Source organism: Capsicum annuum, chromosome 8 (genome assembly GCF_002878395.1).
Source record: "Capsicum annuum cultivar UCD-10X-F1 chromosome 8, UCD10Xv1.1, whole genome shotgun sequence".
Taxonomy (NCBI): domain Eukaryota; kingdom Viridiplantae; phylum Streptophyta; class Magnoliopsida; order Solanales; family Solanaceae; genus Capsicum; species Capsicum annuum.
Genome location: NC_061118.1, coordinates 268829 through 293120, shown reverse-complemented (window position 1 = coordinate 293120; position 24292 = coordinate 268829). Strand labels below are relative to the sequence as shown.

The following is a 24292-nucleotide window of genomic DNA, read 5'->3' as shown; positions in this document are numbered from 1 at the left end:
CAGACTATCATGATTTTAGACATTCAGAATGTTGCATGTACAGAAAAGGTTAAAAATGGGCATATAGAGATGTTAGGTGGTTCCCTGAAGAGGGCTTGAGTTCAAGCAACTCATTGCCTAAAATCGTAGTTTGCCGACCCGGGTATATTATTATACGCTGACTTAAGTGTCATGTGGCGTATCAGGAACTCCAACCCTTGCGGCATACTCGAGTTGGAGGATTCCCCGCCGAGTCAATGGCGGATTCTATATCGCCTATGGAATATCAGACTTGTAGGGGATACCACCTAACACAGAAGTAATACACAGATCAGAGTTTGAGAATTATAGACAGCTTACATATTTTCAGAAGATACCCATGTGTTTTCAAAAACTGTTTTATGCATAATGTTTGATGAAAATTATATATATGTTCAATTACTCTATTTTGGATTGCTTCGCGTGCCAGGACAATTGTGCTGACCCCTCCCCCTCCTTCCAGGTTCTGACGCACAGTCAAGGGTCCAGATAAACAGTAGAGATTTCAGATAACAGTCCGTAGTTTGCAGTGGTGAGCCTTCTATGATTCAGAAGGCCTGGTTATTTCATATTACTACTATTAGTTAGGTTTTGGTCTACTGGGGGCCTTGTCCCAGCTTTTAGACAACTTTGATTAGTTCGTGGCAGAGATTTTGCAGACTAAGTCAGACATTATTATTCAGATATATTTTGAATTTCAGTTTTCAGTATTATGATCACATCCAGATTGACCATGTTTCCATATTAGATTTCTCTTTTCGTATTTTCTTTTATCATATGAATTATGTGCATGATTACCAGATAGATAGAGAAGGGTGTTTCGGGCCTTCATGGTTTGGGATGCTCGTCACGGCTAGGGCCTCGGCTCGGGTCGTGACAAAAGATCTCAAACGAAAGCTACAATATAAAGATCTCAAACGAAAGCTGAAATACAAAGATCCTATCACTTCTAATAATTCAATTTTGTTTGGTACTTCCTCAGTTGAAAAATGTCATAATCCCAAATTTCTGCAATTAGTTCAAACCAAATTGTTAATCTTATTTATAAAATAGTACTACTAGATTTAACTATCCTACATAATGCAGTATTTCTTTGTACCCTACCAGACTGTCCGTTTCTTAAAGGACAAAGAAAAGTCTATATTAAGAGTGACAATTGGCGTAGACGACCTTGAATTCTTGAAAAAGTCTTATGCTTTGTGCAATTTTTTTAGATTTAGAATTTTTGTTTTTAATAAAAAAATTCATAATAACAAATTTTAAAGGAAAAAATAATTAAATTGCTTGAGTGACTCTCTAAGTAAAATATTTATAGTTGAGTGGTCATTTGGACTATTATCTCTGATTATAATAAATTTTGATTTTTAGAGGGGAGAGAGACTCTGGCGAAGACGTTAAGTCAAGAATTGGAAAAGAGAAACACCTTGAGTTTGATGGAATAAATTTTCCACGAAATGTACCCTACCAATGGAATACAATTCATGACTCCAGACATGACCCGCTGTTCATATATTTAATACCACTGATTCATTAAGTTCAAGTAGACAAATATTTTGAACCTTAAATCAAGAAAAGAAATATCTACTATGGTTACTTCGGACTAATCAATTCCAAGAAGGGCCACTTAGTCACTTTCTGTCAAATTTTAAGTTGTCAACTACTAAAAAATATTTTTGGACTACTAAATTCTACGATTTATCGTAAATGCAGTAAAAGCCGGATATTGTTTAGACGTGTTCAAGGTACATAGTGCTAATTACTCTAATTCCATTCAACTTCAAATGATAAATAGCAACGTGATAAATTTTTGTTTTAATGATATCACATTGCTTTGTCTCCTGCTGTTCACTTTTCTTAAACTTTGTAAATATTTACTCCTTGATTGTAACAGAAAGTTTGCTGTAATTGGATTTCAGATCACTTGATAGTATGAAGTGAAGTAATGGAGATAAATCAGGTATGAGCCGCGATGGAATGCCTGGGTGATATACCAGTTGGGCTTATCAGCAAAGTCCCAAACATGTGACTCGCCTGAAGATGTTATTCAGCGTAGTATCTTGGCTAGAGACTAATAGCTAAGTCAACCCAAAAGAATAGGCATAATACATTAATCTTTTTAATGTCTATTTAAGATTAATTTCTCTGCGTGTTTATTGTTTTACTTTTCAAATCTCCCAAGTTAAAATCCCATCGCAGCCACTATCAGGAATAGGACATATCGCACAGACTTAATTGGTGAGGATAAGAGTATTACTTGGTGTATATCCCTTGACAGTAACATTACAAGTGTGCTAGCTCTACTATGCTTTTGAATCTGTGTGGTTTGTTTATAACTTTATATATTAAGAATAGGTCGTCATTTTGCTAATGCATGAAGGTTACGATGGAAATCTAGTATGCATACAGCGCCTTACAGAGTGTGCTAGGTCGAGCCAATTTTTCACGAGAATTTACCTGCTGATGGAAGACAATGCAGGAGTCCAGACATGGCATCATGTTCTTCATATATTCAATACTACTGATTCGTTAGGTCCAACTATATTAAACATCTTTTTCTATTTGCAAGGCCTAGCCCACAAGGGAGAAGCAAAGTTTTCTTGCAATTGTTGGTGTGTTAGTCCACAAGTTGATTGTGAGACTGAGTTACTTGATCACGCCATAAATCTGCCACTTCGATCTTACTGGGAGGGCAATGGCGTGATCTACGCTATTCTTTTTGAGACCCCTTCATCCTTTACTTCTCCATTGTTTAAACACGACTTAGAAGGAACTGCAACTCTACATTCAGTTCTTCTTTCCTTGTAAATGTTTTCGTCTTTACGTTCAATAAAATGCCTTTTCTTGAGGGGAACTAGCTTCACGAATTTATGAACTGACATTGTGGTTGAGTCATATTACTCAAGTAATGATTAGGCTAAAATTATTACTACTAAACATATAGAAGTTGGGCTACTGTACAAGAACAACTTTAAATAAATGAAAACAATTCCGGCTGAGTCTCAAATTAAGAAAAAAAATGATGTCTTTATTCATAAAGTAACATACACTTTGCAAAAAATCAAAATCTATGAAAGATGAAGGCTTGTATTTGCATCACCGGCGACATATCAGACTTGAATCCTGCAATTTCCAAAAATGAAGGATTAAGGTTAAGAGCTTTAAGGATGAAACGTAATGTTATGAAGGATAGAGATTAAGTTGAATACCTGCAAGTTACACGCTAATATCTTTTCATTCTCGTAGCAATTATATTTTCAAATTTTACCACCATCCTCGAAAACCATACTGGATAGTGAGTTGACAACATTATGTATATTATGGACAGTCCAATAACCAGACCACAACCGAAACCCATGAGAACCTCTTGCCAACTGATCAAATCTCCTTCTTCTTCTTCATCATCTAGCTCAACTGGAGTTTCCGCTTGCGGTACCCCATCATCTCCACCACAATCTTTTGAGAGTGGCAATCCACGTAGCCCATCATTCCCTTGGTATGAACTGTTCTCAAACGTATTAAATTGTTTTCCTTTGGTGATGTATCCAACAAGATGATTCTGAGAGAGATTTAATACTGCAAGAAATGTGAGGGATGCAAGTTGTTGTGGAATTTCACCGCCTATTTTGTTGGATGAGAGATCCAATGATTCAAGTACAGATAAACGTTGCAGGGATGTTGGTGTAACACCTTCCAAGCCATTATGAGATAGATTCAGCGCACGGAGTCCAACGAGATCTCCAATAATGCTTGAGACATAACCTTCAAATCTATTTCTTGAGAAATTGATAATTATGTTTGTTGTCAGAAAATGAAAAAATTCACGATCCCATCCCTTTGTTGTAACTATCAAAGTATTTGTGTAATAAACAGAATAATAATCAGCTATATACTCTCGGGTTCCACTGTTCTCACCAATGATTTTCATGGCCTGAAAATTCTCAAAAAGGCTCACTGGTAAATCTCCACTAAATCCTTTGGATGAGAGATCTATTACTCGAATTTGAGCAAATGAGTTGTTTGTCCTTGAATCTTTTATAGGGCCGTGCAACTTATTTGATCCCAAACTTAAAATCTGCAAATCAGGAAGGCCTCCCAACCAACTTGGAAATGTGTCATTCAACTCATTGTTGCCTAAATCAAGGAATTCCAAACGTCTGCAATTGATCAACGATGGCGGAACTTTCCCTTCAGCTTATTCCCGTAAAGTTAATGATGCGGAGTCGGTTTTCAGTAGTAAAAGTTGTATTGATTGTTCCACTGAGACGATTGTTGTTTAAATCCAAAACCTGAAGTTCATTCATCTCACCTAAACATTGTGGGATTGTTCCGTTCAAATGATTGCTTCCCAAGTCTAGCACTGTCAGTGTTTTCAGATTGCAGACGGCTGAAGCAATCTGTCCACTGAGATTATTTTGAGAAATGCTAAGAGCATATAGCCCCTGCAGGTCTAGGAGTGACTTTGGAATAGGACCTTGCTGCTGATTTTGTTTTAGAACAAATGAATACAATGTTTTGGAGTTGAACTTGAACTCGTGAATTTTTCCACTGAAAGAGTTATTGCTCAAGTCATTGGTTTGATGATGTGCAGAAAGGTTAGTTTTCTTGGAAATAGGACACTTTTTTGGAGTGAAAAAGTTCGCGTTGGAGGCCAAATGGGATCAGAAGCAAGTTCGTATCTTCAAAAGAAACGACTTCACTATCTAACGGGATAACTCTATACTAATGAGATATAGATACGTATAAGGGACAAACAAGAATCAACAACGGAACAACTGCTGGAAGACAGCTCAGTTGCAGCTAGACATATAGAAATAAACTTAACACTGATGGTTCTTCCATCGATAACCATGGGATAGGAGGTACACCAGGTGTGATTTGAATAGTAAAGATGTATGAGGGACATTCCTAACGCAGCTGACAACATAATCAAGTTACTAGTTGTTATGCAGGGATTAAAAATTGTAGCAGAGAACAACTTGACACCACTAGAAATCTCCACGGACTCAAAATCAAAGAGGTTATTCCTATACTACAAACTGGACATATCCCTTACTGATACGGGTACGACCACGAGGATGCACTTATGTGAGAATGCGTTGGACCCGTCCAATAAAGAGTCCAAGTGAAGTGTGGAGAAGGCCTTGGATCACACCAAAACCGACCCTAAACTTGCACTTCAAGGGCGCCCTTGGTCACATTTCATTAAAGTGACCTTTTGATCATTTTACCTATTATTTGTAATACACTATAAATAGAATGATGTAGGGATTTAGTAATTAGTTTGATTGAATATTGAAAGTTGTAACAGTGAAACACCCTCTCTTGAGAGAATGGCCTCTTGGCCGAAACATAGTAACTAGGGAAATCAACTTGAGTGTGGAATCACTCGTGTTGGATTCAAGCTTGGAAACATTGGATGCTTAGGAGATCGAGGTCCCTCTTGTTTCAACGTAAGAGATGGCTGAATCATTGTGTGTGGTGTTAAGGGTCCAAGATTGGAATAAGCTTTTGGGTTCTTAATATTACATCTTTGTGTAGTCTATCTATCTACCCCTTTGTTTCTTGTAGCCGTGTGTTTGTTGTTCTTAATAATATTGTTATTGTTCTTCGTATTATTCATTCTCGTGTTGTTAATCTAGTTTGTTGTCCGCTGAAAATAGGTGTTAATCACCTCATTACATTATGTTCTTGTTGTAGATCTTGAAACCGAGAGGGGTCACTCAAAAGGTCCTCGGTTCTCTTGAACTTGTGGACTGTTTTGAGTGTTTGTTTCGTGTTTCCGTTGTTTATCTTGTATCACTTACAGTGCTATTATATCTGAATGCAGGTTGTCGCTGAGAAGGCTAGAAAACTTAAGATCCCTCGTTTAAAGTAACGATTGATTCAAGATTTAATAATTTATATATTGGTTCTATCCAAATTAATAAATTACACATTAAATTAAATTTCATAAGTGAAAAGTACAAATTGTAGTTCATAGGCTCACCATCACTAGTCAAGCTAGCTAATGAGTTGTTCTTTCGGGCGGGAAGTAGACTGGTCTCTACGACGTACATCAATTAGAAAGTCTCGAAAACCAGACTGGATAGTGAGTTGACAACATTATGTATATTATGGACAGTCCAATAACCAGACCACAACCGAAACCCATGAGAACCACTTGCCAACTGATCAAATCTCCTTCTTCCTCTTTATCATCATCTAGTTCAACTGGAGTTGTCGGTTGCGGTACCCCATCATCGCCACCACAATCTTTTGAGAGGGGCAATCCACGTAACCCATCATTCCCTTGGTATGAGCTGTTCTCAAACGTATCAAATTGTTTTCCTTTGGGAATGCATCCAACGAGATGATTATGAGAGATTTAAGACTGCAAGAAATGTGAGGGATGCAAGCTGTTGTGGAATTTCACCGCCTATTTTGTTGGATGAGAGATCCAACGATTCAAGTACGGATAATTGGTGCAATGATGGTGGTATAATACCTTCCAAACCATTATAAGATAGGTTCAGCATACAGAGTCCAACGAGATCTCCAATAATGCTTGGAATATGACCTTCAAATCTATTCCTTGAGAGATCGATAATCGTATATGTAGTCAAAACTAGAGGAAGTTCCTGATCCAGTCCCTTTGTTGTAACTATCAAGATATTCGCATAATCACCTGCTATATACTCTCGGGTTCCACTGTTCTCACCAATTTTTTTTATGGCTTGAAAATTCTCAAAAAGGCTCACTGGTAAATTTCCACTGAATCCATTGGATGAGAGATCTATTACTCCAATTTTTGGAAACAAGTTGTCTGTCCTTGAATCACTTATAGGGCCGTGCAACTTATTTGATCTCAAACTTAAAATCTTCAAATCAGGAAGGCCTCCCAATCAACTTGGAAATGTGTCATTCAACTCATTGTTGCCTAAATCAAGGAATTCCAAACGTCTGCAATTGATCAACGATGGAGGAACTTTCCCCTTCAGCTTATTCCCGTACAAGTTAATGATGCAGAGTCGGTTTTCAGTAGTAAAAGTTGTATTGATTGTTCCACTGAGACGATTGTTGTTTAAACTCAAAACCTCAAGATCACTCATCTCACCCAAACATTGTGGGATTGTTCCGTTCAAATTATTACTTCCCAAATCTAGCATTATCAGTGTTTTCAGATTGCAGACGGCTGAAGGAATCTGTCCGCTGAAATTATTTTGAGAAAGAGTAAGAAATTGTAGATCCTGCTTGTCTAGGAGTGACTTTGGAATAGGACCTTGCAACTGATTTTGATTTACAGAAACGACAGCCAATGTTTTGGACTTGAACTCCTGGATTTTTCCTCTGAAAGAGTTATTGGTCAACTCTAAATATATTAGTGACGGGAGGGAGAATATCCAGGAAGGTATAGTCCCATTCAAGTAGTTTGATGACAAGTCGAGGTATTTTAGGTTTTGGAGTCCACTTACGTTGGATGAAATTGGACCAGTTAGGGAATTGGATGATAAATCAAGGTATTTTAAGTTGGAAAGGTGGAAAACTCTTTCGGGCAGTACCCCACGTAACTGTGTGCGTGGGAGCCGTAGAATTGTTAAATAAGAAGAGAAATTTAAAGGAATGGTGGAAGAGATGTTCACAGAGTCCAGTTTAAGATATCTTAATTGGGTCAAGTTCTTGAGGAGCAGTTCAAAATTATAAGGATCGAGTCTAAGCACATACGGATCGTCACTCCATATACGAAGAGAGTATAATTTAGAAAGGTGAGAGATTTCTGCTGGGATTAGACCTGTAAAACCTGAATACTCCAAATAAAGATGCGTCAAGCTAGATAACTCACCAAATTTAGGTGAAATGAGCGATCCAGAGAAATAATTATAAGATAAATCAAGCCGTTTGAGACTGGAGAGCTGAAACAGGCTACTGTTGGAATGAAATTTGCCTTGAAGTCCGCAGCAAGAGAGGTCAAGCTCAATTACTTGTCCCGTCGTCTCGTCACAATGAACTCCATTCCATGAGCAACAATCTGTGCTCTTGTTCCATGAAAGAGTTATTGGATGGTAACAATAATGAGAAGCATTAAGATTGATGGTAAACATGTGCCTGAATTGCAGAAGAGCATGAGCTTGATCTTTGGGGCACAAATGAGGTAAGGATGAGGAGAAAGCAAGTTGAAAGAGAAAGGGATATAGCATAAAAAATAGTACAAGTTTTACGTAACCCATTGCTCCACTAAAATGATGAAAACTAATTAAGTTGTTAGAGTAGAAATCAAGAAATGTTTGCTTTGTGTCTCTATTCAATAATTTCGATGAGGTATATATAGTAGAAATTAACCGAAGAAAAAATCTAGTGCTATTTCTTTGAAGTAAGAAATTTCACGAAGGTCACCAAGTCATTCTCAGTCAAATTTAAAATTAACATCAAGACTTATTCGGTGCTAGTTTTATAGTGAAAAAATAACCGTAACTATCTCAAGTCAATGTACGAGTCGTTGCACAAGAATCCAAATGAATGTTGGAAAATATCAAAAATTCCAAATTCTCAAGTCAAGTCATTGCATAGAAAGGTCAAAACAAAAGCTACAATACAAAGATCTCAAACAAAAGCTACAATACAAAGATCTCAAACAAAAGCTACAATACAAAGATCCTATCACTTCTAATAATACAATTTTCTTTGGTACTTCCTCAGTTGAAAATGTCACAATCCCAAATTTCTGCAATTAGTTCAAACCAAATTGTTAAACTTATTTATAAAATAGTACTACTAGATATAACTATCATACATAATGCAGAAAAATTCACTTTAAATGTGATCTCTAACAGAAGGAAACAATTATTTGATCAATATAAATTCTTATAAGAAAAAGGAAAGTGAAGGGAAGCCTTGGAAATAGTTATTAATGCTTGCATTAGATTAAACCATCTACATCATGCTTTTTGGTGTAGAGACTTTGACGAAGACATTTCAAGTCAAGAATTGGAAGAAAAATAAAAGCACATCGAGTTTGATAGAACCAATTTTCCAAGAACGTATTTAAAACTTGGAGTGGAGACTTGCTTTGTACCCTACCAGACTGTCCGTTTCTTAAAGGACAAAGAAAAGTCTATATTAAGAGGGACAATTGGCGTAGACGACGTTGAATTCTTGAAAAAGTCCTATGCTTTGTGCAATTTTTTAAGATTTAGAATATTAGTTTTTAATAAAAAATTCATAAAAATAAATTTTAATGGAAAAAATAATTAAATTGCTTGAGTGACTCTCTAAGTAAAATAGTTATAGTTGAGTGGCCATTTGGACTATTAACTCTGATTATAATAAATTTTGACTTTTAGAGGGGAGAGAAAGACTCTGGCGAAGACGTTTAAGTCAAGAATTGGAAAAAAGAAACACCTTGAGTTTAATGGAATCAAATTTCCACGAAATGTACCCTACCAATGGAAGGCAATTCATGACTCCAGACATGACCTGTTGTTCATATACTTAACACCACTAATTCATTAAAAGATTATAAGATCATTAGTTGGAGTATAGACTATGGCGAAAACCTCTCAAAAGTCTAAAATTCAGAAAAGTTTGGTTGGCCAGAATGAAGAGTAATAAATGATGTATAGACTTTTAGACTTTGAGAGTCACAAAAGTCTACATACCCTGTGAATGATGAAAAGTGTTTTTTTGTTTTCCTGAGGCACTAAGAGGGACTTCACCATTCTTAGATATACTCCACCAAGAAACCGTGGTCGAACCACGGGATCGAGGGGTGCCTAACACCTTCCCCTCGGTCAACAGAATTTCTTAGCCGAAATTTTTGTTTGCGAATCAGTTTTATAGAATCAAAATCGTTTTGAAAAAGGATATCCATGGGTGACTTGGCACACCTGATTTATGTCAAGTGGCGACTCTGAGTTTTGAAACTAATGAATCCTTTTTCGAAATAATTTTCATCTTTTGTCACTTTAATAATAAAACCCTTTTGAAACTTAAAAATTAATTCTTTTTGGGAGTGGAAAAAAGGGGTGTGACAGCTCTTGTCACCCCTTTTTTTGACTCTCAAAAAGATTATTTAAGGTTAGAAAGGGTTTTTATTATTAAAGTGATAATATGAAGATAATTTGTTTCGAAAAGGACCTTTTACATTCAAAACTCAGAGTCGCCACTTGGCATAATCTGGTGTGCCAAGTTACCATTGGAAATCCTTTTTCAAAAAATAATTTTGACTCTTTTAAAATGATTCGCGAACAGAGATTCTGGTGAAAGAATTCTGTTGACCGAGGGGAAGGTGTTAGGCACCCCTCGATCCCATAGTTCGACCACGGTCACTTGGTGGCGTATATCGGCTAATTTGGACACTATGAATGTATAAATCACACCTAACATAAATAAAACGATCAATCAAGCAAACAAATCTAAAAACAATGTCCAGTCCAATTATACAGTCCAAAATAGAAAAAGAATAAGAAAATGTAAATCCTATTCTACCCTACACTAATTTTATACTACGCTTCCATGCTACCCGATGCCTCGGGCCTCCATCACAGACGTCCTTCAAATACAAAATACTTTGGGGTATTCCCCGGCGAATAAATACAAGTGATCGCAGGGCATTCCCTGATTAAATGAATACATTTCCAAATGCAAGAACTAAAATCAAACCGTTCAACTCAAATTCTACATTCAAACAATCAACAAGAAAACTTATTTCTAAATTTTTGCCTACCCGAACCAACATTCGCCTATCTATTTCAACATATCATAATTTTATCACATTCCAACAATATTCATACTCATTACGAATTAAACAAAACAACAATAAATCAAAGCTAATCTAAATTCAACTTTTTTATCAATTTCTCAATTTTATCCCCCAAATTCATTTTTAACCACATTATTAAACCAGTTCGACTATCAAATCACTTTTCAAAATCCGAAACCAACTACACATACCCCAAAGAAGATTCAAACATTTAAGCATACCAATCATTCATAGCCAAAACAACAATTAACATTTTTCTCGAAATATTCAAAACCGCATCACAAAATCATGATATTAACCAAATTCGATATAATAAAAAAGTAGAGTTGAGAGATGGACCTTTGAAGAATCGATTTCATTGATAATAAAATCAAGAAAGACCGTACTATAGAATTCCTAATAGGACCTCAACAATGACGAACTCCAACTACGTATTGAAAAATTTGAGACCCAAAACTGAAGCTCCGTAAATCCAATCGAACCCGAAAATCGACACTGTTCATGTACTGTTCACGGTACTATTCACAATACTGTTCACGATATTGTTTCTCTCTCTATTTTTTTTCTCTCTCGCGTGATTCTCTCTTCTCTCCCTCAGTTTTTTTGGTTCTTCTTGTGAGGAAGATCGTTTGGTGATTGTTGTTATTGTAGAGAAGATGATAATGAAAGAATGAGCCTCCCCCTTTTCCCCTTTTAGAATTTATTTTTTATATTTTTTATTTGGTTTTTCTTTTTCTTTATTTATTATCCTATATGGAAGCATATAATTGGTGGCTTTTGGGAATAAGTGTGTGGCATGTGGAAAAGTTAGTGTGACATGTGGAAAGATGAAGGTGGCGTGTGGAAAAATGAGTAGGGTGTGTACCTTTTGCATGTATCCAATGAAAAATGGAAAGTGAGGTGTTGAGGTGGCATAGTGAGGTGGCAAAGATGCTATGCATTTAATTATTTTCAATTCTTTTTTTTTTTTAGGAGAAATTATCAATTAAACAAAAGTATGGTAAGGTGAATAAAATAAAAATAAAAATTTTAAAATAAATAAATAAATAAATAAAAATGATTAAAATATTTTCGGGAAAGGACAAAATTACGTGTCTACAAAGATGATTATGAGAGAGATTTAAGACTGCAAGGAATGTGAGGGATGCAAGCTGCTGTGGAATTTCACCGCCTATTTTGTTGGATGAGAGATCCAACGATTCAAGTACGGATAATTGGTGCAACGATGCTGGTATAATACCTTCCAAGCCATTATGAGATAAGTTTAGCATACGGAGTTCAACGAGATCTCCAATAATGCTTGCAATATGACCTACAAATCTATTCCTTGAGAGATCGATAATCATATATGTAGTCAAAACTCGAGGAAGTTCCTGATCCAGTCCCTTTGTTGTAACTATCAAGATATTCGCATAGTTACCAGAATAATCACCTGCTATATACTCTCGGGTTCCACTGTTCTCACCAATTTTTTTTAAGGCTTGAAAATTCTCGAAAAGGCTCACTGGTAAATTTCCACTGAATCCATTGGATGAGAAATCTATTACTCGAATTTTAGCAAACAAGTTGTCTGTCCTTGAATCACTTGTAGGGCCGTGCAACTTATTTGATCTCAAACTTAAAATCTTCAAATCAGGAAGGCCTCCCAACCAACTTGGAAATGTGCCATTCAACTCATTGTTGCCTAAATCAAGGAATGGATGCAGGAAACTGTCAGCAGTTCACATTCTCAAGTCATTTTCGGTCAGTTTCAGTCATGTCAATTACATTCAATGTGTAAAGACTAAAACGAATGATGGAAACTATCAATAGTTCACATTCTCAATTCAAATGAAAGAAACAACACAAAGGTCGGTCCCTCCACCTGTAATAACACATGCATTTTGTCTGATACAAAAAAAGGTCTTTGTTTTGGTTCTCTTAACAACTAAAACACAAATGAAGAAGAAAATAATATGAAAATGAAAATTGTAATATTGATGTCACATATTGAATATACTTGATTTTGATCTAGTGTTAAAGAACTGGTTTCATTTTCGTTGAACTAAAAGTTTTAGACCCCTCGTCTAAAGTAAAGGTCGATTCAAGATTTAATAATTTATATATTAGTTCGATCAAAATTAATAAATTATACAATAAATTAAGTTTCATAAGTTAAATACAAAGTTTAGGTCATAGGTTCACCCCCACTAGTCCTGTTAGCTAATGAGCAGTTCTTCCGGGCGGGATCTTACAAACTTAACACTGATGGCTCTTCCCTCGATAACCATGGGGTAGGAATCGGAGATGGGTGTGATTATGAATAGCAGGGATCGGAGAATGGGTTATCGGATGTATGAGTGGCATGCCTCATGCAACTAGCAACATAATCGAGTTACTAGTACATTGAAGATTATGGTCATCTACTCATAATCTTGAAGATGTAGTATCGTTTAAAGTAAATGTTGATCAAGATTTAACAGTTTATAAATTGGTATTAGATTAATAAATTATACAATAAATTAAATTTCATAAATTAAATACAAATTAAACTTTAGGTTATAGGTTTACCCCCACTAGTCCGGTTAGCTAATGAGCAGTTCTTCCAGGCGGGAAGTAGGTCAGACTCTTCGGGTGGACATCAATTAGAAATTCTTTCTTTTTTTTTTTTCAAAAAAAAAATGTTCTTTAAACTTTTTATCAATATGAGGTGATCGTAATACAACATATAAGGTATTGATTCGATGATTCATACGAAATGTGGTCAACGAGAATTAGTTATTGAGGACAGACAAATCGGTAAATCCCAAAAAGAAAGTTGAAAATCTGTTGGAATGCCAAAGCCAAAAAAACCACACATATGCTTCAACTATGGAAAATGCAGACCATCTTAGCTAGTTTCATTGTCTGGTTTATATATTTGTAAAGTCAATTTTAGGAAAAAATTTTGTTTCTAGTTTTGTGTGTTTGTAACTTCTCGATTTAGTTAATCATATGTGCAATACTGCAAGTCAGTATCTACTTTAGTCATGACAGTATAACTCATTACATTCATCGCGTGTTTGCCCCATTCGTTAGTTATGCAGGACAACATGTTGATGTGCAAGTTGTGGCCATGAACAAAGGGAGAAGCAAAGTATTCTTGCCATTGTTGGTGTGTTAGTCCTCATGTTGATTGTGAAACTGACATTGTGGTTTAGCCGTATTACTCAAGTAATGATTAGGCTGAAGTTATTACTACTATAGATTATATAGCAAGGAATAACAGAAGTTGGGCTACTGTCTGTACAAGAACAACTTTAAATAAATGAAAACAATTCCGGCTGAGTCTCAAATTTATATAAAAAAAATGATGCCTTTATTCATAAAGTAACATACACTTTGGAAAAAATCACAATCTATGAAAGATGAAGACTTATATTTGCTTCACTAGCGACATATTAGACTTGAATCCTGCAATTTCCAAAAACGAAGGATTAACGTTAAGAGCTTTAAGGATGAAATGTAATCTTATGAAGGATAGAGATTAAGTTGAATACCTGCAAATTACACACTAATATCTTTTCATTATAGTAACGATTCTCTGTTCAACTATTACAACCGTCCTTGAAAACCAGTCTGGATAGTGAGTTGACAACATTATGTATATTATGGACAGTCCAATAACCAGACCACAACCGAAACCCATGAAAACCTCTTGCCAACTGATCAAATTTTCTTCTTCTTCATCATCTAGCTCAACTAATGTTGTCGCTTGCGGTACCCCATCATCGCCACCACAATCCTTTGAGAGGGGCAATCCATGTAACCCATCATTCCCTTGGTATGAACTGTTCTCAAATGTATCAAATTGTTTTCCTTTGGGAATGCATCCAAGAAGATGATTATGAGAGAGATTTAAGATTGCAAGGAATGTGAGGGATGCAAGCTGCTGCGGAATTTCACCGCCAATTTTGTTGGATGAGAGATCCAACGATTCAAGTACAGATAATTGGTGCAATGATGCCGGTATAACACCTTCCAAGCCATTATGAGATAGGTTCAGTGTCATGACCCGAACCGGCGCCGTGGCCATGATGAGTATTCCGAACCATGAGGCCCGAAACACCCTATCTGTCCGCTAATCATGCACACAATTCATATGATAAAGAAATGCGGAAGATATACAATATAACGGAAACATGGTCAAGATCATGCGAAAATAATAATGGGGAATAATGTCCCACAATCTCAACACAACATCTCTATAACGTCTGCGAAATCTCTTCTACTTGACTAAAACAAATGTCTATCTGAAAACTGGGACAAGGCCCCTAGTAGACCCAAAACTAATAAATGATAAATTAAACTGCAAACATCAGGCCTTCCGAAATATAGAAGGCTCACCACTTGATTCTGCGATCTGTCAGAAGGAATCTACTGGTTATCTGGACCCCTAGACTGTTCCCTCGAACTTAGGAGGGGAGGGGGTCAATACAAAAGTACTGGTACGCAGAGAAATCAAAACAGAAATATAATATTTTTACACAATATAGTTGAGAGCCATTATAAAGCAGTTTCATATCAAATTATTTGAAAACACATGGGCATAATGTAAAAGTTTTCAATACCAATGTAATGCGATTGAGCTAGGTGGAATACCCTACAATTGTAATTCCATGGCTATGTGGAATCCGCCTCTGGTGCTCGGAGGCCAAGCCTCCAATCTAAGTAGCCGCCAGGATTTAGAGCCGGTATACCCCCATGTGAGTACACCGCAGGGAATCCCTATGTGAGATGTCCCAATTATTTTATTATCCTCCCAAGTAGGATACAATATCATATGACCCGCATCGGCAACTAAGGTTTTCAGCGATGAGCTCTTTCACTCAAACTCCTTCTTCGATCATCCACCTTTCTCACGAAAATCAATGCATTCAAACTTTATTCAAATCAATCACATGTCATACTCTGTAGGGTATCATCATACCCAACTTGCAAGCCATCATTATCACATCATTCTTCTCATTCAACCATTGTATTCAACATGAATAACCCTCTCATTTTCAAGTCAAAATCATATCAATTCTCAAAACATTTCATGCCATGCTCTTCAAGATGTTTTCAAACAATTTACATCATATGAACATTTAAAATAAATTCACATCAAGAGAGGAAATTTCATATCATTCATGCTCTCAAGTTAACATCTTTTCGGAATACATGCATATACATATATCATATAGCAAACCACTTTAGGAGTAGGCCTAAGGGCCAAATCAATATCATAAAACCCATGAGATTTTTGAGATAACCCCACATACCTCTATATGCGAAGATTATAGGTGCTTTTTGAAGCCTACGTTCTGGGGATTCCAAATATGCAATTAGTTTCTAAAACCCCCGGTTGAATCTTGAGTTGCTTGGGTTTTTATTTTGAAACCCTAAGTAGAATCCTTGAGCACTTTTGATGAATGAAGGTGTATTTTGGGGTCTTTGGAACTGAATTTCGTGTTTAGGGCTAAGTGAGGGTGGAAAAGAACCATTTTTCCCCAAAACCGGAGTGTTTAAGTCACTTGAAACATTTACACAGGCGCCGCCCATTCCATCGCCTATGTTTACATAGGCGCCGCCTAGGATATCGCCTATGTTTACATAGGCGCCACCTAGGCTACCGCCTATGCTTTCCAGTGGCCATGGGCGATTGGTTAGGCGACGCATATCACTTTGAAAGGCCATAACTTCTTGCTCGGGTGCCAAATTTTAGCAAAATTGGTATCGTTGGAAAGCTAACTCGGAAACCTATCATTTTACACATAGTAGGCTTTCTAATTCGACATATACAAAGAGTCATGGTCGATAGAAGTTGACACAAATTATAATGTCTACTTAAGCTTAATCGGTCGAAGTAGTTTTCAACTCGTCCTTGACACAAATTATAATGTCCACTTAAGCTTAATCGGTCGAAGTAGTTTTCAACTCGTCCTTGAGTTAAATGACCCCTATGGTCTAAATTCAAGCTTGAACTGATTCATATGCTACACAAATAATTAACATGCCGTATTGGCATAGGATTTTATGGCATCGGGATCTATCAACACATCGAAATCATGGTCTATATTGTAGCCCGAAATGCGGGGCATTACATTATCCCCCCTTAGGATCATTCGTCCCCGAATGATGATGCGGGACACAGACAGACATGATTTCAAGCATAATAAAGGACTAGGAAAGATAAGATAGGAATAGTACCTTCTGTCTCATCCTCCATCAAAGAAAACAAATTAGGATATCTAATTCTCATGTCATCTTCTGACTCCCAAGTTGCGTCTTCAACTTTCTGATTCCTCCACAGTACCTTTACTGAGGCTATCTCTTTGCCCCTCAGCTTTCAAACTTGTTGATCTAAAATTTCAACGGGCTCTTCTTTGTAAGACAAGGAATCTGTCACTTTGACACCCTCTACTGGCAATACCAATAAATGATCTCCAATGCATTTCTTCAACATGGATACATGGAATACCGGATGAACGAAACCCAAACTTGTAGGCAATTCTAGCTCATAAGCAACTGCACCAATCTTTCTCAGAATCTGATATGGCCCTATATAGCGAGCGCTCAATTTACCCCTTTTTCCAAACCGCATAACTATTTTCGTAGGAGAAACCTTGAGAAACACCAAATCACCAACTTCAAACTCTAGTTCTTTTCTCCAAACATTGGCATAGGACTTTTGACGACTCTGAGCAGTCTTGAGTAGTTCTTTAATGATCTTCACTTTCTCCATCTCCTGATGAACAAGATCAGGCCCGTATAACTGGGTCTCACCCACTTCATACCATCTTATCGGAGACCTATATCTCCTCCCATACAAAGCCTCATAAGGAGCCATCTTGATGCTGGCATGGTAACTATTATTGTAAGCAAATTCAACCAGTAGCAGGTGATTTACCCAAGTACCTTTGAAATTAATGACGCATGCCCTCAGCATATCCTCGAGGGTCTAAATGGTACGCTCAGCTTGCCCATCCGTCTGAGGGTGGAAATCTGTGCTCAAATTCACTTGTGTACCTAAACCCTTCTGAATAGATCTCTAGCACTAAGATGAAAACTGCGTACCTCTATCAGATATAATAGACACTGGTTCCCCATGCAACCGAACTATCTCCTCAATGTAAATCTTAGCATAACCCTTTCCCAAATAATTAGTCCTCACAAGCAAAAAGTGGGCTGACTTTGTCAACCGATCTACAATCACCCATATAGAATCATACTGGTTTTGGGATCTCAGAAGTCCTGTAATGAAGTTCATGTTTATCATCTCCCACTTCCATAAAGGCAGGGCTATCTCTTGGGAAGTACCACCTGGCCGCATGTGTTCTACCTTCACTTTTTAACAGTTCAAACACTTGGACACAAAATTAGCTACATCACGCTTCATGTTATTCCACCAATACAAGGTTTTCAGATCATGGTATATCTTAGTAGAGCCTGGGTGAACGACATAACTCGAAGTGTGCACCTCATTAAGGATTCTTTCCCGTAGCCAATCAACATTCGTAATGCACAACCTACCCTGAAATCTCAGAATACCATCACCACCAATTTCAAATGGCATAACCTTTTGTTGACCCACATCTTTCTTGATTTGAATCAAGATGGCATCTTCAACCTGCTTCTCCTTAACTTCAGCACAAAGGGATGACTTAGCTAACTCATTAATAATCACCCCTCCATCTTTGGAATCTAAGAGTCACACTCTCAGATTTACAAGGTGGTGAATATCCTTCACCATCTCTTTCTTTCCTTCTTCTACATGAGAAAGGCTGCCTATAGACAACCTAATGAGGGCTTCAGCTACAACATTTCCCTTTCTCGAATGGTAATCCAGACTCATATCATAGTCTTTCAAAAGCTCCATCCAACGCCTCTGCCTAAGGTTCAATTCTTTTTGCGAGAAAACATACTGCAAACTCTTATGGTTAGTATAAATATCAATATGCACTCCATAGAGATAGTGCCTCCAGATTCTAAGTGCAAACACCACGGCTGCTGACTCTAAGTCATGAGTGGGGTAATTGCGCTCATGCACCTTTAACTACCTAGATGCATAAGATATCACCTTACCATGCTGCATCAATACACAACCAAGTCCCACACGGGACACATCACAATAAACCACAAAACCATCTACACCCTCGGGAAAGGTCAAAATAGGAGCAGTAGTCAGCTTGTCCTTCAACTTCTCAAAACTGTTTTCACATAAGTCAGACCATACAAACGTTACCTTTTTCTGAGTCAATTTAGTAAGCGGAGCAGCTATGGAAGAAAAACTCTCTACGAACCTTCTGTAATACCCCGCCTAACCCAAGAAGCTCTGAACATTGGTTGTAGTCGTGTGTTTGGACCATTTTCTCACTACTTCAACTTTCTCGGGATCCACTCTTATCCCGTCACTAGACACAATATGCCCCAAGAAGGCAATAGCATCTAACCAGAATTCACACTTAGAAAATTTGGCATACAGCTGATGATCCTTAAGGGTCTGAAGAATAATTTGGAGGTGATTGGCGTGATCCTCTTTACTCTTAGAATAGATCAGGATATCATCAATAAATACAATGACGAACAAGTTAAAAAACTGACAGAATACTCTATTCATAAGATCCATGTAACACCCCGTATTTTTGGTCTAGAGTTTAGACCGTGGTTCCTACGCATATAGACCCGAACTGAATTATTCTTGTAATGCCCTGCATTTTGGGCTATAATATAGACCATGATTTCGATGCGTTAATAATATCGAAGCCATAAATCCTATGACAATATGGCATGTTAATTATTTGCGTAGTATGTGAATCCATTCAAGTTTGAATTTAGACCATAGAGGTCCTTCAACTCAAGGACGAGTTGAAACTATTTTGATCGATTAAGTTTTAGTGGATGTTGTAATTTGTGTCAGCTTCCATCGACCATAACTCTCTTTATATGTCGAATTGGAGTGCCTACTTTGTGTCAAATGATAGGTCTTCGATTCAGCTTTCCAACGATATCAATTTTGCTAAAATCCGGCACCTGAGTAAGAAGTTATGGCCTTTCAAAGTAGTAGGCGGTGCCTATGTAAACGTAGGCTATAGCATAGGCGATGGCATAGGCAGTGCCTATGTAAAGGATTCAAGTGACTTAAACAATTCATTTTTGGGGCAAAATGGTCCTTTTTCCACCCTTATTTAGCCATAAACATGAAATTCAGTTTCCAAAGACCCCAAAATACACCTTCATTCATAAAAATTGTTCAAGAACTCTCTCTAGGGTTTCAAAATAAAAAATCCAAGTAGTTAAGATTCAACCATGGGTTTTCAAAAAAAAAAATTAAAGATTTGGAATCTCCGCAACGTAGGCTTCAAGAAGCACCTATCATATTCGCATATAGAGTTATGTGGGGTTATCTCAAAAATCTCATGGGCTTAAAAATTCATGTTTTAAAAAATGAGAGTTTTGAAATTATGAATATAAACATATTTCAAGCATCTTTATGATATTGATTTGGTCTTTGGGTCTAATTCCAAAGTGATTTGATATATGATATATGTATATGAATGTATTCCAAAAAGATGTTAACTTGAGAGCATGAATGATATGGAATCCCTCTCTTGATGTGAAATTTTTTTAAATGTTCATATGATGTAAATTATTTGAAAACATCTTGAAAAGCATGACATGAAATGTTTTGAGAATTGATATGATTTTGACTTGAAAATGAGAGGGCTATTTGTGTTGAAACATGTTGAATACAATGGTTGAATGTTAAGAATGATGTGATACTGATGGCTTCCAAGTCGGGCATGACAATACCCTAAAGAATATGATATGTGATTGAATCAGATAAAATTTGAATGCATTGATTTTTCATGAGATAGGTGGATGCCTAAAGAAGGCATTTGAGTGTAAGGGCTCATCGCTGGAAACCATGTTTGTCGACATGGGAACTTGGTACCATGCTTTGTGATCTTGCGTACCTGACTTTATGTCATTCCCAAATTGGGACTATGGTTAGGAGCCCTGCTTTGTGATCTTGTGCACTACCATTGGTTCGAGACACCCTGCTGAGTGATCTTGTGTGTCTTCCCTTCACTTATACTCTAATATCGGCGGCAACCGAGGTTTGACAGTTGGTGTAAATGTGATATGTAGGGTATTCCACCTAGCTCAGCTGCATTGCATTGTTGTTGAAAACAATTACATTACGCCCATGTGTTTTCAAATGATTTGATATGAAACTGCTTTATAATGGCTCTCAACTATATTTTATAAAAAAATATTATGTTTTGTTTTGATATCTCTGCGTACTAGTACTTTTGTATTGACCCCCTTCCCTCCCAGGTTCGGAGGCACAATCTAGGGGTCCTGAAAATCTATAGATTTCCTCAGACAGATTCGAAGAGTCACTTGGTGAGCCTTCTATATTTTGGAAGGTCTGATATCTACCAGTTTCATTTATCTTTTATAATTTTTGGGTCTACTGGGGGCCTTGTCCCAGTTTTCAGATAGATATTTATTTTAGTCATGTAGTGGAGATTTCGCAAACGTTATAGAGATGTTGTGTTGAGATTGTGGAATATTATTCCCCATTATTGCTTTCGTATAATTCCTGACCATATTTTCATAATATTGTTTATCTTTCGCATTTTTTATTATATGAATTATGTGCATGACTACCAGACAGATAGGGGTGTTTCGGGCCTTTATGGTTTGGGATACTCGTCACGGCCAGGGCCCCAGTTCAGGTCGTGACAAACTTGGTATCAGAGCACGGTTCATGGTCCTAGGGTGTCTACGAAATTGCATCGGGTAGAGTCTTTTTTATGGGTGTGTAGCGCGCCACACTTATAAGCAGAAGGCTACTAGGCATTTAGGAATGTCTCTCTTTCTTCCTGTTCTAGTTCGTGCAATAGAGTTAGAATATTCCTTTTTCATACTCAAATTCGTGCTATGGTGTCACCCATACGAAAGTAATAGTCATCCCAATTCTTTCCTTACTCGGACATTCTCAGACATGTCTTATCATTGGGTCGATTCAAGTGCAGAAGTTTAGAGTCTAAATAGTATTGTCCCTTCGGATCGCATCATATAAGATCTTAAAATTGTGCAAGGACTTGAGAAGAGTCCGTTATTTCTTCAGAGTGTATGGGTTCTAGTGTGAACCTTGATCTTGATGAAATCGTGCTTTTCAGCCTTCTGTGTTAAGTATATTCGGCCATTTTCAGAAATTTATGTTGCAGATGTCATGCTTAAGGGAAAAGATGTGTAGTAGAAGTGTTGGAATTGTATTTCCACCCAAATATTAGTATAAGTTAAAGTGTCAGTGTCATGACCTGTTGGTAGCTAGTAGCGTGTGTGGATTGTATGATAATCTGTAGGGGAAATATTTGACTCAGATTTTTATCTATACAAAGTAAGATGTGTATTCTCAGATTATGGAATATTGTGTGACAAGTTTCTATCTCTTGAAAATATTTTATCATTGTGTTTATGAAACTAAAAAGTCTAGTGAAGCCGTGTGAGGCCTATTTCGATTCACTAGCAATTTGTCATTCAACGTGTTGTTCTTGTGTTGGTTGAATATATGTATAGATGAATATTTTTGCATGAGATAGAGTTGGTAATGAAGTGATTCGTCCTTGTGTGTTATTAGTACAAGGTAGAGAAGGAGTTGTTAGTCAGGGTGATTTGTTGGTTGCTTGAATGTGAAAATGGCTATATTAGCAAGTAAGTTATTATTATAGACTCATGGTTGTTTGAGAAATTTGAAGGTAGTGTAAATGTACGCTTGGGTAAGTAATTGTGATGTGAGAAAGCAGTATAAGTAGATACGATTGTACGGGTTTATAATATAAGGATAAGGTTGACCATGTCTATTATGAGGCTTTAACCCCCTTGACCCTCTTTTCATTGGTAGTTGTAAACTAGTGCTACTTGTGAGAAGGTATGTAGTAGATTTTTTGAGATATTTAGGTAGAATGTCCCAATTTGATGGATTAGTATATTTATATTATGTTGCATTCTTCATTGGTGGTAAATGATTGATACTAAACTACAGGCTTGAATTTAAATAGTGTGGTGGTAAATAGTGGCAAGAGTTTGATGATGCATGTTTTGTGGAATTAAATTAGTAGGCTTGAGGTGCTAAAATAGTACATGCTAACGGATTATGATAAGGAACACTATTAGGTCATGATCGATTATTGTGGTTATGAAGTTCTAGTGCACTAGTGTTTCATGATGTTTATTTATAGTTTCCAAGTGAAAATTTTGTGTAAGGTTAGATTGTAAATCATGCATAGCACTAGATATTAAGGTTGAATAGTTGAAGTTCATAAAGGTGGATGTGATGATTTCTTGATCAATGATGTTAGTTATATGAAAGTGATCTAATAGGCTTGAACGGTGTATGAAATGGCTCAAGTTTAAATTGATTCATAATGAAGTATAATGTTGTAGGTATGGTGTAGAAGTATGCCAAGGTGATATGAGGTTGCGGCATATTTTTCTAAGACTGTTACATAATTTGTGTGGCTAGTGGTACCATTGAATCGTTAAGTGGAGAAAGACTAGTTAGATGGTATATGGTGATCTAAATAGCCATGTTAAGTGTTAGAATCTAAGTTTGAGTTTTGAAGGTTGAGCCGATAGAAATAAGTATTGGTGGCTCTGGAAAGATAAAGTGTGTCCCAGAAGGTAGTCATTCGGGTTAAGTCTACTATATGCATGCATTGTCATTTTTTTTTCAAACCTTAGGGTGCAGTAAGTGTAGTTCAGTTAGAATCTCGTAAAGGGTCTCCCAAACTCTTGATGATGACGTGAAGTTGAGGGGGAGATGATAGAACGAATGACCAAGTAAGGCTCTCAGATTCTAGTAGTGAAGCACTATGATTTAGAATATCAGAAAGTGAGGGTGGATCTCAACCCATTCCTACCTCAGTATTTTTTTGTCATCCGGATCCTTACTCATGCCTTACGATTCAGTTTCATGATCATAGTTCATGATTCCTGTTTATGATAGAGAGTCATGTACTCTTCCAGTTCCAAGATAATGAGTTATAGTTCATTCAAGTAGTCGGAATCACATTCCTTATGTTATGAACTCTAGTTGAGGTCATGCAACTCATGACGCATGTACTCACTCTTTATAGTGTGCTCAGTCCCGTATAAAGATCTTTTCACGCTTGAGGGTCTTATGTTTTAAACTTTTAGTGACCCTTCCTATGCAATGATAGTGGTGATGACGTAAATGTTCTTGTTGATAGAAGATCATAGTATGCTTGTTTAGATAAGGCCATAAGTATGAAGTAAGATTCGGGGTCAAGTTTTTGATGCATGTGATGGTTAGTGGAAAAGTTTGTGTGCGTATGTCTTGGAGTAGAGCGTGGGAGTTATATTGATAGTGGTTTAGAGAATATGTGAAGTATGTCCTTATGGATGTTTACCTTGGAGGTCATATGTGGTTATAAAGATAGGCTTGAATGACATGTTGGGATTTAAGTGGAGGGACACAATATGCTCTAGTAAATCCATAGTAAG

General features: G+C 36.9%; 1 protein-coding gene and 1 pseudogene across 1 annotated transcript; both read right to left on the bottom strand.

Annotated features, from left to right (window-relative positions):
- Positions 1-3232: 3232 nt before the first annotated feature.
- On the bottom strand, positions 3233-8361 carry LOC107878988 (annotated as a pseudogene).
- Positions 8362-10364: 2003 nt separating this feature from the next.
- LOC107878987 (receptor-like protein Cf-9 homolog) lies at positions 10365-14807 on the bottom strand. Its single transcript, XM_016726123.2, has 3 exons — positions 14405-14807; positions 11845-12437; positions 10365-10370 (listed from the first exon to the last, which is right to left on the bottom strand). The coding sequence occupies exons 1-3, from the start codon at positions 14805-14807 to the stop codon at positions 10365-10367; spliced, it is 1002 nt and encodes a 333-aa protein (XP_016581609.2).
- Between the last annotated feature and the right edge of the window lie 9485 nt (positions 14808-24292).